This window comes from Etheostoma cragini, chromosome 1 (assembly GCF_013103735.1).
Source record: "Etheostoma cragini isolate CJK2018 chromosome 1, CSU_Ecrag_1.0, whole genome shotgun sequence".
Classification (NCBI taxonomy): Eukaryota; Metazoa; Chordata; class Actinopteri; order Perciformes; family Percidae; genus Etheostoma; species Etheostoma cragini.
In genome coordinates, this window is record NC_048407.1 from 32,107,314 (window position 1) to 32,120,293 (window position 12,980).

Genomic DNA, 12,980 nt, shown 5'->3' on the forward strand with positions numbered 1-12,980 from the left:
CAGTATTAGGGACCACTAAGGTCTATATAAAAGAGACTTCAGATACACTATTAGGGACCACTAAGGTCTATATAAAAGCATCCAGAGAGCACCATGTCACGGGACCTTTAAAAAGAAACCCACATTTCTGGGAAATGTAGAAAACGTGTTGTTTTGGGGTCAAATTTGACCCAAGGGTTAAGTATGATTTACCAAAGAAACACGATCTCTTTCAGACATCGGTGCTTGTGAGTCGATAATGAAAAAGAAAACGAAGCAGGATTTTCAGGAGCTGTTGAAGACTGAACACTGTAAGAATACTCTAATATCTATATATTTGATTCAACTTTTAGTTCGATGTGTCCCTTGGTCTTTGATGTCACTTCTGTCTGGTTTTCTGTTCCAGCTTTACTTGAAGGATTTGAAATCCGTGAAAGCATTTCTTTTATAGAGGAGCACATCAACAGACAGGTGTGTTAGCTTCAACACTGTGTGCTATAGGAGCCGGTCCAAAGGTATGCTGGAAACTCATGTATTCTTTTCTTTTTTCAAGGTCTCCATGATCGAAAGTCTGAGGCTGCTTTGTCTTCTGTCTATCACGGAAAACGGTAAGTTGTCTTTATTTGTGTGCAAATCATTTCAAAGATTCAGGTTTTTCTCATGTTGTAATAACAACTGTGTGCGTGTGTTTACTTCCAGGACTTCTGCCAAAAGATTACCGCTCATTAAAAGCACAGTATCTGCAGGTGAGATGGAACAGCTGCCTGTGGCTGCGATACAAACTATTCATGTTTATAGAAGCCAAAAATAAACTGGCATTACACACAGCCTAGCAATTACATTTTATTTTGTCTTGGTAGAAGCAGTGAAATTATGAAATCACCAAACATCCCCATTTCCTGTCAAATATTATCTTTTACATATGTTGTTTTGTGTTCATGTTTGTTACCTTCCAATTATACAAGTATGCACACTAAGCCTTGTGTCGTCCTCGGGTCAAATTTGACCCATTTTGAAAACAAAATCTTTATCAGAAAAGTGTCTTTCAGCCGGATTTTTAGAAAATAACGCGGATTGTTCCACACAACGCTCCTCACAAGTAAAACAAATGATCAGCCCACTGCTTTGTTTAAATGTGGATGTTTTATTCAACATGTTCTCTGCGTGATCTCTTCAGAGTTATGGAGTCGACCACCTGCTCACCTTCGCCAACCTGAGGCAGTTGGGTCTGCTGGTGGAGCAGCAGCCGGGGGAAACGCTGACTGTGATGGAGAGCAAGGTCGGCAAACTGGTCAACGACAGAACCGCAGGTGAACAGGCTTGGTTTTCAGTTTTTAACCTACACCTAATCACAATCTCGATTTCCCTCCATGTTAGAGCTGAACGATTAGTGGAAAATATAGATATAATAGATGTTGCAATTAAGTTCAATTTGAGATTATTTTTTTTTTTAACTAGATATTGCACCTTCTACAATAATGTTAAACAAAGTAATAACAATAATAATGCAATGACAATAATGAAAAATCCTCTGAAAATAGGGCATTTCTGTAACATTATTCCAGCGTTTATCTTATGAAAAAAAAGTAAATATGTTGATTAGAAACCGGAATAAAAAATGTTAAATCCATTGTTACACCACTAGATATTGCACATTCGATTAATCGTGGTCTTCATGTCGCCATATCAACATTAATCCAGATGTACAAACCTGACGAAGGATTTTATGAATGTAAAAGACTGATTTGAAAATGACATCAAACTGTCCTGAGCCTCCTTATGTCCGGTTTAAAAAAAAATTGTATTCTGTTTTTGGTTTTCTCTCCAGGAAAGCTGAGCGATGCCTTCTCTTCTCTCGCAAAGAAGAGCAACTTCAGAGCCCTGAGCAGGAAGCTCAACCTGGTAAATCATCGTCACCTTTATTTTGCTCATTATGTAACAGAAAATATCATTCAGACCACACTGGAAATGCTTAATGTTAAACATTCATAAACGGACATTTCAACCTGTCCGGTTTCAAAAATAACATTGTGCCCATCTTTTAGAAAAGTGTTTGGTTACACGTACCCGTGTATATATGCCGTCAATGCCGTCAGAGCATGCCAAACCTGTAGGTGGCAGTGTAACAAGAAGCTCAAGCCCACGCTGGCCAATCAGAATCAGAATCCCAAAAATGGCAACAGCAGCAACAAATCCCTTCCTCTCTCTCCACTTCCTCGGCAGCCTAGCCCTCCGTTTGTCTCAGTTTACGTGCAAACAAAACAAAGTTTCCCAAAATCTCCACTCTGGCCAAAGTTTTTAGAACAAAATGTTTTCAGAGGCCAAATAACCATGTACTGGATGCATAAACGGCCCCCTCAGATTTTAACAGTCTACAGACCCAAATAATCCATTCACACATAAACAACAGACAGGAGAATGTCAGAGACAGCACACAAGGACTGGGCAATGAGTAACGATAGACGGACAGACAGACAGATAGATACTTTATTCATCCCAAAGGAAATTTCAGATGTTAGTGTGCACAAGTTAAAAAAAATGACTAAATAAATAAATAAGGTTCCCAGACAATCGGACCACAAGCAGTACACACCATAACATAAGATGTGCATGACAACAGACTATTGTCACGGTTCACTAGTCTGAGCGCTGACGTGGTGCCGTAAAGCGCCGGCCTGAGGGCAGTCATGTGAGCTGCTTGGACAGGACATGCATGTGTTGGTCAATAATTAGTTTGGCTCTTTGAACCACACGCTTTTCCCAAAATAGAACACCAAATTCTCTCTGCACAACTTATTTCACATTCATTTTTTCAGGCAAGTCATTAAGAACAGGTTCTCATTAGTCGTTCCATTTCCGGGATTGCTCCGGTCCCACAGGATACGTCTCCGGTTGCATGTCTTTTTGGCCGATGTCCGTCCCCTTCCTCTTTCTTTGTGTTGGCGTTCTAACCTCCGGTGGATTTCTTAGGACTTAATCCAGACTGCTAGCTAGACTATCTGTCAAATCTGAGGACTATGGTTACCTGGTCCTCAGATCTCTGCAGGGTAAATCCAGACAGCTAGATAGACTATCTGTCCAATCTGAGGACTATGGTTACCTGGTCCTCAGATCTCTGCAGGGTAAATCCAGACAGCTAGATAGACCATCTGTCCAATCTGAGGACTATGGCTACCTGGTCCTCAGGTCTCTGCAGGGTAAATCCAGACCGCTAGCTAGACTATCTGTCCAATCTGAGGACTATGGCTACCTGGTCCTCAGATCTCTGCAGGGTAAATCCAGACCGCTAGCTAGACTACCTGTCCAATCTGAGTTTACTGTTACATTACTAAAACTACTTTTGAACGTACACACGTTCCACCAAAACAAGTTCCTCCAGAGGCTATTTTGAACACGCAGGTACATGGCCGAGTAAAAAAAAACTGTTATTTTGGATGCTGTTCAGGCTGTTTTTATCCTTCACACACAAACGCATCATATGTTGTGTAAAGGTGCCAAAGTCAGATGAAGAATATGACCTGCGTGTCCCACGAGACATGGCCTACATCTTCAGCGGGGCCTACGTCCCTCTGAGCTGCAAACTCATCGAGCAGGTGAGTACAGCAGCAGGAGTCATTCATTTCACAGGAAGTGTTTAGGGTCGGGTATCAATTCAATTTTTACGATTTGGTACTTTTAAAACAATTACGATTCCTAAACCGATTCTTAAAAAAGTGAAAAATGGCATCAAAGAAAGGCTCTTTTATAGCGGTTTCTTTTTTTTATTACAAATTATTGAAATTTATCAATACATTAACATTTTAAAGTACTTAAATCTTAATAAGTAAACCTGAGTCTCCTAATACACAACTACAATAATTTAAGAATAAATTACAGTTAGTCTATTAACAAGTAACAAAATAAATGGTGAGTTACTCTGCTAACCAGAGCCCGGGGGAAAATAAGGCGTTTTAAAGAAGCCTACATTTAGAGTAGCTAGTTAATGGTAGACTACAGAGAAAATGTGATATTTAATGTCCGTTTCAGAGCGACAGAGGGAATATATTTCAGTCGACACATTAAATGGAACCGAAATTTGCGTTCTAATCCGGTCCGGTTCTTACCGGTTGTGTAGGAACCGCTTCCATAATGGAACCGGATATTGGTACCCAACTTTAGACCACGATGAAACCTTTTTTATGTTATATTAAATGTTATATTAATGTTATTCCTTGGTGGTCGTGTGTAGGTGTTGGAGCGAGACGGTTGGACGGGGCTCGAAGAAGTCACCAGGCTGCTAAATGGACATGAATTCGCTGTTACAGGTGAGATCACTGGGAGATAGTAATGTCATGTTGACAATGTTGTTCACATGTGCTTAGATAACTTCTATTAACTAAACTATTAATTTAAAGCTATTACTGTCAGCGTTCGGCATTAATCAGATTTCTTCACCTAAAAGATAACCCTGTTTTTTGTAACAGGGGATTAGAGAAACTTTCAACTATTGATATGATTGTTTTCCCTTTTTTAATAGACCCATTTATTCAGTTCAAATCAATTCATATTTATTTTTACTATCAAATCATAACGAGAGGTATCTCAAGACACTTTACAGATTATAGAGAAGAAGTTTAGGCAGAAACCTTGAGTGGCAAGGAAGAACTTCCTTTTTAGGGAAAAACTTCGGACAGATCCAGGCTTTTGGTAGGAGGTTTCTGACGGTGGCCGGCAATTATAGTCACAACAAACATAATGGTACTATTACTAGAAATAGTAGTTGTAGTAGTTCATGGTGTAGCAGGGCATATCCGGAGGTAGCAAGGCACATCAGGGCGTAGCAGGGCATGGCAGGGTGTAGCAGGGCACAGAGCAGGACCACGGTGAGAGCTTCCACCATGACTTAGGTGCCACCCTAAACCAAGGAAAACCGAGCGAGAACACATAAGGGTTTCGGGAAATTTAGTGGCGAGGAAAAAACTTCCTTTTAGGCAGAAACCTCGGGCGGTGAGGACAACTTATTTTTAAGGAGAAACCCCGGACAGACCCAGTCTCGTGGTAGGCCGTTGGGGGTGTGATAGTAGTTGTTACACATTTCTGTAAATGTGCCAATGCTAGCCAGTAGTAGCCCAGGGGTGAAATATTTGAGACCAGCGCAACAGGAAACAGCAAGACATAGTTCATGTCTTCCATCAGTGAGCTGTGGTCCCAAAATAAGGTTGGATAGGAGAGAAATCTGATGGCTTGACCTACTGCATGTAGGTAAATGTATTTCTCAGAGTAACTGTGTTTCTTGCGTATTTACGTAGGCTGTAATCGTATCAGCGGTATATAAACAGAACCAGTAGATCCACATGGAAAAAAGTTGATGAATGCTAAAGGTCACCCCGTCAACCTGTTCCAGCTTCTCTCCTCTGGGAGGCGCTACAGAGCACTGTACGCCAAAACCTACAGATTCAGATAAAACAGTTTCAAAGCCATCTCTCTGATGAACAGCTGACTTCTGACCCACAGTGTCAGGTTCAATCCTGGTCCATAACCCAGTAACACTGTCTCTAAACAGCACCTGTTCACTGGTTCCACTTATAATTCCACTTATTTAGTATTATTCACCATTCTCATTTTCATATCTGACTTTTTATTTACTATTTACTTATCATATCCATTCTCACATCTCAATTATTAGTGTGTGTATATATTGTTTTGTTTTGGTTGCTTTGTGTGTAAGCACATTGTGAGCAACAATGCTCCAAAGAAAAATGCCTCGTCTGTGTCCTCATACCTGGCGAATAAAGCTGATTCTGGTTCTGATTCTGACTGAGGTTTCCTCTCTCACCAGGCAGCAACGGAGCGGATTCAAAAGCAAAGAACGACGCTCAGCGCATCGTCCTCGTCATGTTCCTCGGCGGCTGCACCTTTTCGGAGATTTCCGCTCTACGTTTCCTCGGCAGAGAGCGAGGTAAACAAGGCCTGACTGCTCGTGGAGACTCGACTAATGTTACAGGGGAAGACTTTCTGGGTTTTTAAGTGGGTGTCCATCATCTAGGTTCCCCCTCTTGTCTTCATTTTTACTGTTAGTGTTGCTGTTGTTTAGTTTCACTTCTTCTGTCCTGACTATTTATCTAACGGACAGAAGCCAGATACTCAATAAAATGTCAGCATTTATGTCAAATTTTGCAGATTTCCTTTTTGAATTTTAATATTATCAGTAGTGTAGAAAATATTTGCCTTAATGACGTGATAAGTGTTGTATTCTTGCACCTCCGTGACACTCGTATGAAGTACTGTTTTGGTGACATCGTTCCTGGCAATCACCTGAAAACATGTCACATCACAGTCAGCAACACTAGTAATTTAACATTTGGATTCACACCCTTATGTTTCTCTTTTTTAAGATTAGGACTATACATAATTTTCAATCTAACTTAAATCTGATCTTACTTAGATCTTACTTTTTTTCCAAGTTTGTATGCATGTGGAAGCACCAGAGACACAAAATAAGACCCCAAATCCCAGAAAAAATGTGTATTTTATTTGGTTTCATAATATGGCCACTTTGACGGTTCAAATTTGACCTGAGGACAACAGGAGGGTTAACAGTTCAATTACATTTTATTTATAGTCTCAAATTATAACAAGAGTTATCTCAAGGCCCTCAACAGATAGAGTGGGTCTAGACCACACTCTATAATTTACACAGAGCCAACAATTCCAGTAATTCCCCCATTTAGTGGCAAGTAAAAAAAGCACAAGTGGTGTAAGCTACATGTGTGCTGACTCAGATATACTTAGAAAAGTCCATCTACCGGAGAATAAATAGTTGAAAGCAATACAGAATGCCTGAGAGCCTTACTGCAAACTATTCCTTTATGTTTTTTAGTTGGATTGTAATCTATGTTGCCTTTTACAAAAAGATATTTCCAGCATACATTGATTTGGAAACAGGTAGAAATATAAACATATTTAAACATCAATATGACATACAGTACATAAACAGTAAATAAAGAAACAAAAAACACATACATATGACTAAATAACATAAACCCTCCTGTTGTCCTTGGGTCAAATTGAGCCGTTTTACTACACCAATGTCCATTTTAATTATCCACAATAACATGATTGATCCCACACAACGCTCTTTGGCAAGTACAAATCTCTACTTTCAGCAATTTTCGGGCGTCTTATTCAATTTATAGCATTTGAAAAAACAAATTGAAGTGTTCTTGAAATAGTATTGAGTAAAAGTGATTATCATCAACATCCATTCCTTTAATTTTAGTCTCAATAATTCCTAATTTCTGCTTTTCTAACTCAAACATTAGGTATAATTTCCTATAAATGAGATTTATTGACCGTAAATTCCAAAAATCACTTTTAAAATAAAGTTAATAAGTTAGTGTTATGAGGTGTTGAGAACATCAAAAAAAAGTGACAAAAGTGTTGAAAAAGAGGCCAAAAACGTAAGAAAAAGTTAAAAACATCGATTAAAAAGAGTCAACAGAAGTGTTGATTTTCAATTTTGACGGGAAGACAACAAAAGGGTTAAGAAAAAGAATCCGCTCATGTCTAAGTCATATTAATAAACACTACTGCTCTCTTTATTCCCAGGTTGTAAATTCATCGTGGTAACAACTGCGATTACGAACAGTTCGAGACTGATCGAGGCTTTGCTAGACAACCTCGTCTGAAGCCTGTCCCCGTCCCTGATGGACGGACACCGAGACATTCCTGCAGCCACTTGTCATGCATTCCTCTCAGCACACTGGCGTTACAGACGGAAAGGGTTTCCTCTCTGAGCCTCACAACAAAACAACTGTAAAGATGTAAGATATAAAGTGAATAAATGTTTTTAACCCATCTGTCACTCCTTCGCTTTGTTTTGGGTTCAAGGTGGAATGTAGCACACTGTAGAGTACTGTACGTAAGTACAAATTCAAGCTACTTGTACTTTACTTTTCTACTCCACTACATCTGAGGACTAAATACTTTTTACTCCACTACACTAATCAGAATCAGGATCAGAAATACTTTATTGATCCCCAAAGGGAAACTCTGTGTTGCAGTTGCAGAAATAGTGTAAATACCAGAGTAGACATATATATATATATATAAAGAAGTGTGATATGGACGGTATTTACATAATTAAAAGGAATATTATGATACAGTATTTACATAATTAACATAATTAAGGAGTTGCAATGGTGAAAAGTAATGATAATAATAATACTAGAAGCAGTTATATTACTCTGACAGCTTTTCAGGTGACATTTTTTCCTCTCCTTCCTGTCCACTTAAAACCATTTATTTTCAGATGTGTTGAATGTTTGTAATAAACTGAAGGATGAATTGAGTTATTAGAGTTATTTGTTATGTACTGAGGATATTCTCCTACTTTTTAAAGTATTTCAAAAGCCTCTTGAATCAAATGGAAAATCCAAAGCCATAAAGCTGACAACAGGGACGTGTTTCTAAAGACTTGAAAGGTATTAAAAGACACGTGGTTCTTACAGGACACGAACACCGATGACACAAACATATGATATTCTAGAGTATGATGCATTGCTGTAGATTAAACTATCCAACAATGTTTAAAGAAGTTAAAATGAGCACAACCCTTAACATCTACAGCAGTAAAATGCTGCATAAATATTATCGCAACAGTAATATTAATCCAGAAACATCAGATGTAATAGGAACACATTGACAGAGGACATCATACTGAACAATGAGTACTTTTGAGTACATTTTGCTAGTAATAGTTTTACTTTAGTAAGGTTTGAAATACAAGACTTTAACTTGTAGTGGAGTTTTTTCACTTTGCGGTATTAGTATGTTTACTTAAGTAAAGTCTCTGAGTACTTGTTCAATCACTGGTCTGCTGTAAATTCTTCAGTCTAAACTTATTACCAGCACCACATTACATGAAGCTTCAAACTGCTGCTGGACACCACCACACCCTCTATGGAAATAGTGTGTTTGTTTTTATTCATGAGTTGTCCGGCGATGGGCGGTTAACCAGTTTAAACTGCTGAGCCTCCCGGCGGTCCGCATTGGTTTAACACAGCAAGCGCTTCCGCAGAACGAGCCAATCAGAGAGCAGAACGCCACTGAACGCGTATTTTAAACTAGATCCAAACGGACTGGACTGAGATCTGGCAGAGAGGCGACGCTCCGCTGGTCTCGGTTAACAAGAGTTGGCTATTTTAACCTGTTCACCGAAAAACACAACATATTGGAATTTAACAATGAGAAGGAGGTAAGTAGAAACATTTCCCCCCTGCAGCGGAGTCTGTTTGTGAGAGGTAAAATAAGAGATATTAGCTAAATGAGCTAGCAAGTGGCTAACGTCAACGGATGGTCATATGAAGCTAACGCGAGCGTCGGTTAGCTCGAGCAGACTGGTGAATTCTGTGTGTTGGTGCCATTGAAACCATGTAGTTAGCATGCATCCCTGTCTCCGTCCCTGTAGCGAGGTGCTCGCAGCTGAGGCTGTGTCCTGCCTGAATAAAGCGCTCTGCCACCTGAAGGACATCTGGGAGGAGATCGGGATCCCCGAGGACCAGAGACTGCAGAGAACCAATGTTGTCAAGAACCACATTAAGGTGACACGTCTAGTTCAACATGGGACACACAGCAGCACGTCTGTAAAGTTAAGATATAGCTAATAGTATGGGTGATGCTTTAAAATCAGAATCAGAAGGTGGATCGCCAATTTATTTACAAGGATCTAAATCGCGATCTGTGGGACTAGAAACCGGTTTCGACTGAGTCGGGTGGGGGACTTTTACTCGATCAATCATACGTGAAACTCGTGAAACAAAGCTATCGAGAATTCAGGTTATTAGTCACCAAAATAGAGCTTTTAATTTTGGGTTGCAACTATCTGAATCAGTTTTATAGTATTAAGTACATGCATGGACTGTACCTTAGTGTTATGGTGAGACAATTAAAGAACTGCAAAGTCAAGGACATTTAGAAAAAATACTTTCAAATATGCAATATTTAAGCTGGAAGAGCTGTACAGGGATGTTCAGAAATACTGACTCTGGACTGCACAGAACTATTTATGTCTATATCCTGACAGATAACAGATTCAGAATTTATTTAGGCTGATATTCATATTCTGATAATGAAAAAGTGGGACCAAGATATGCAATGATTGAGACATTTTATTTATATATACTGTGTGTGTTTGTGTGTGTGTGTGTGTGTGTGTATATATAACACACACTTCTGTACTGCAGTTTCATCTAGCTTATAGCTGTCACATACATTGATACCAGAGTATCCATGCATCCATACGTTATGCGAGATGTATCTTAGTAATGTCCATAACTAATGAAAAGAGCCCAATCTTCTGTTAAATGATCCATTCAGGTTATGACATTTTGAGTGTTGTTTTTACTCCCTCTAACACATGGGCATTCATGTGTTCAGCATGAACACTACTGGCATTGATTCATCAATGAACCGCAAATTCCATTGAATTAAATTTCCATTGAAATTATTACTGTTGCATTTAATTGCCAATGCTAGACGAGGAACGCTGATTATATCCAACTTTTTTGTGAAAGATTGCCCTTCTTTTGATATTTACAAAAACTAGTGTGGCAACGAGGAAGCTTCCAGTCTAAAAGTTTAGAAACAGTTTAGTTGTGGACAAATCAAGACATTCGAGGACGGGACCTTGGGTTTTGGGACCCACTGGTCGGCATTTCTTGATATTTTATAGAACAACAACTAATCAATCAAGACAATAATCGACAGATTATTGTGTGTGTGTGTGGTGGTGAGGTTTGCTCAAAACCTCCCTCAACCTAGACCTGAGTCTCTTTGCTACATGTCATCCCCCCCCCCCCTCCTCCTCTCTCTCTCTCTCTCTTTTTCCCTTCTCATGTCTTTGGCTGTTAAAGTCAAGGCTGGAAATGACCCCAAAAAAGGGTCAGGCTGGTCTACACAGCACTCTGGGATTGGAAAGAAGATGCTGATAACTGTTTCCAACATCTACACACACATCTCTCTGCACAATGCTGATTGATTTCATTGTCTTTGTCCGCCAGAGCTTACTAGATATGATGATCAAAGAAGAGGAGTCTCTGAAAAAGAGGCTGATAAGCAGCATTCAAACCTGCAAGGCGGAAATGGATGCCCTCTACCTGGAACTCCAGCTGACCGCCTTCGAGGTAACAACAACCATAACATCTTCAGTGTTAACAACACAACACCTTTGTTTTTGCATAAGTGTTTTACTATGATTCCATTCATAAATGACCCATTGACATTATGTATGACAACGTTGGTCATGTTTTTTTTATATATTATATATATATATATATATAGGGGGTATCTGGTCTAATATCTGTCATTTTATGGGTCCTTGATGTAAAAAGGAACCACTGATATAGACTACCGAAGTGTGTGTGTGTGTGTGTGTGTGTGTGTGTGTGTGTGTGTGTGTGTGTGTGTGTGTGTGTGTGTGTGTGTGTGTGTGTGTGTGTGTGTGTGTGTGTGTGTGTGTGTGTGTGTGTGTGTGTGTGTGTGTGTGTGTGTGTGTGTGTGTGTGTGTGTGTGTGTGTGTGTGTGTGTGTGTGTGTGTGTTCAGGAGGAGAATGGCATCACCATGCTCCAGCAAGAGAAGAACATCCGCACGCAGGTGGAGGCTCTGATGAAGGAGAAGACTCGGCGGGTGCAGCAGCTGAAGTCTCTGCTGGAGCAGGACCAGGACCTGTGCGACATCCTGTGCTCCATGCCGTACGGCATCGCTCCAGACTCTGTTCCCACACCGGAACAGCTGGAGAGCTTCAGCCAGCACATCGCGACCCAGAACGCAGAGAAGGTGGGGCCAGCTTTGTTACATCCGCATCTGTTCAGTGATTATTGTCTGCACGTGTTAAAGGAAAGTGTTTGTCTCCCTCTCTCCGGAGCGGTCACGGCTACCTTCCTCACTAAAAACTTGCAACTTGATACCTGATAGTTTGCTGCTACTAATCTTACTCAACAACTTTAAAATCTGTCACATTGGATGATGATTTAAAAATGACTCTTGAATTTGTCATGTATTGCTACTTTTCAAAACACTGTAAGTGCACTACAACAGTTGGTTTTATTTTGTGTATTATCTAATACTATTTAAACATTTGAATTTATATATGTATTTTAAGGGTAATTCAAAAAGTTCAACGGGAAAGGTATTATGGTAAATTTCACAGTTCAAGGGGTTGTGTATAGTTTTTTTTTTTTTTTTTTTTTTTTAATTCAATAAATGCAACATTCTTCCTAAAGTCAATGAGAAATTGTGTTAAATAATTGATTTTGAAAATAATTGCGATTATGATGTTTTATTTTGTCCATAAGGGAGCGGCCCTAACATCTGTCATATTCTGTACAGTATATCAACGAATAGCAGGCCCCTACAAGGGATCAACAACACAGGAACCTTTTGTCATAACCACGGACATTAATCCCTACTTGGTCGCGGTTTCAGGCCCGGCGACATGCTGAGTTCATGGACCTCAAAAAGCAGATCACCGTGTACATGGAGGAGCTGGAGCACATCCCCGAGACCAGCTTCGAGAAGGACGTCGTCTGCGAGGACGAGGATCATTTCTGCCTTTCAAGAGACAACATCACGTCCCTCAAACTGCTGGTTTGTCAGGTAAGAGCTGTAACCGAGATCTTCAACATGGAAGAACAAGGGGTCCAAGACCCTTAGAGGGGTTAAGCATGGAATGACTACAAAACCTCAGACAAAACATTCCATTAAAACTTGTGTGTGACAAATACTGTAATGTCAAAATGTAACAGCCTCAGATTTATATATATTTTTTGAATCACCCATGGACATAAAGAAATGGTTGCAATGACAATGGGTTTAAAATCGAATTGTGAGGTGCCCAGAGAATCCCAGCCCTAGTAGCAATATATAATATTGAGGAGGTGACGCTTTGTGATATGGACTAGATTCGAATCGCTGACAGGAAAATCGTAATCAAATTGAACCGTGAGACCAGTGAAGATTCAAA

General features: G+C 39.8%; 2 protein-coding genes across 3 annotated transcripts in view; both read left to right on the top strand.

The window, feature by feature from the left end:
- vps33b (VPS33B late endosome and lysosome associated) overlaps positions 1 to 7,812 on the top strand; it is a 17,987-nt gene extending 10,175 nt beyond the window's left edge. For both annotated transcript variants that reach the window (XM_034861930.1, XM_034861848.1), the window contains exons 15-24: positions 216 to 290; positions 386 to 450; positions 533 to 587; positions 679 to 725; positions 1,157 to 1,289; positions 1,808 to 1,881; positions 3,471 to 3,572; positions 4,208 to 4,283; positions 5,798 to 5,917; positions 7,567 to 7,812. In XM_034861930.1, coding sequence (XP_034717821.1) covers positions 216 to 290; positions 386 to 450; positions 533 to 587; positions 679 to 725; positions 1,157 to 1,289; positions 1,808 to 1,881; positions 3,471 to 3,572; positions 4,208 to 4,283; positions 5,798 to 5,917; positions 7,567 to 7,646 — 827 coding nt within the window. In that variant the 3' untranslated portion in view covers positions 7,647 to 7,812. The remainder of the gene's footprint in view (positions 1 to 215; positions 291 to 385; positions 451 to 532; positions 588 to 678; positions 726 to 1,156; positions 1,290 to 1,807; positions 1,882 to 3,470; positions 3,573 to 4,207; positions 4,284 to 5,797; positions 5,918 to 7,566) is intronic.
- Positions 7,813 to 9,073: 1,261 nt separating this feature from the next.
- Positions 9,074 to 12,980, top strand: part of prc1b (protein regulator of cytokinesis 1b) — a 10,254-nt gene continuing 6,347 nt past the window's right edge. The window contains exons 1-5 of the mRNA XM_034888044.1: positions 9,074 to 9,214; positions 9,428 to 9,560; positions 11,019 to 11,141; positions 11,561 to 11,794; positions 12,443 to 12,613. Coding sequence (XP_034743935.1) covers positions 9,204 to 9,214; positions 9,428 to 9,560; positions 11,019 to 11,141; positions 11,561 to 11,794; positions 12,443 to 12,613 — 672 coding nt within the window. The 5' untranslated portion in view covers positions 9,074 to 9,203. The remainder of the gene's footprint in view (positions 9,215 to 9,427; positions 9,561 to 11,018; positions 11,142 to 11,560; positions 11,795 to 12,442; positions 12,614 to 12,980) is intronic.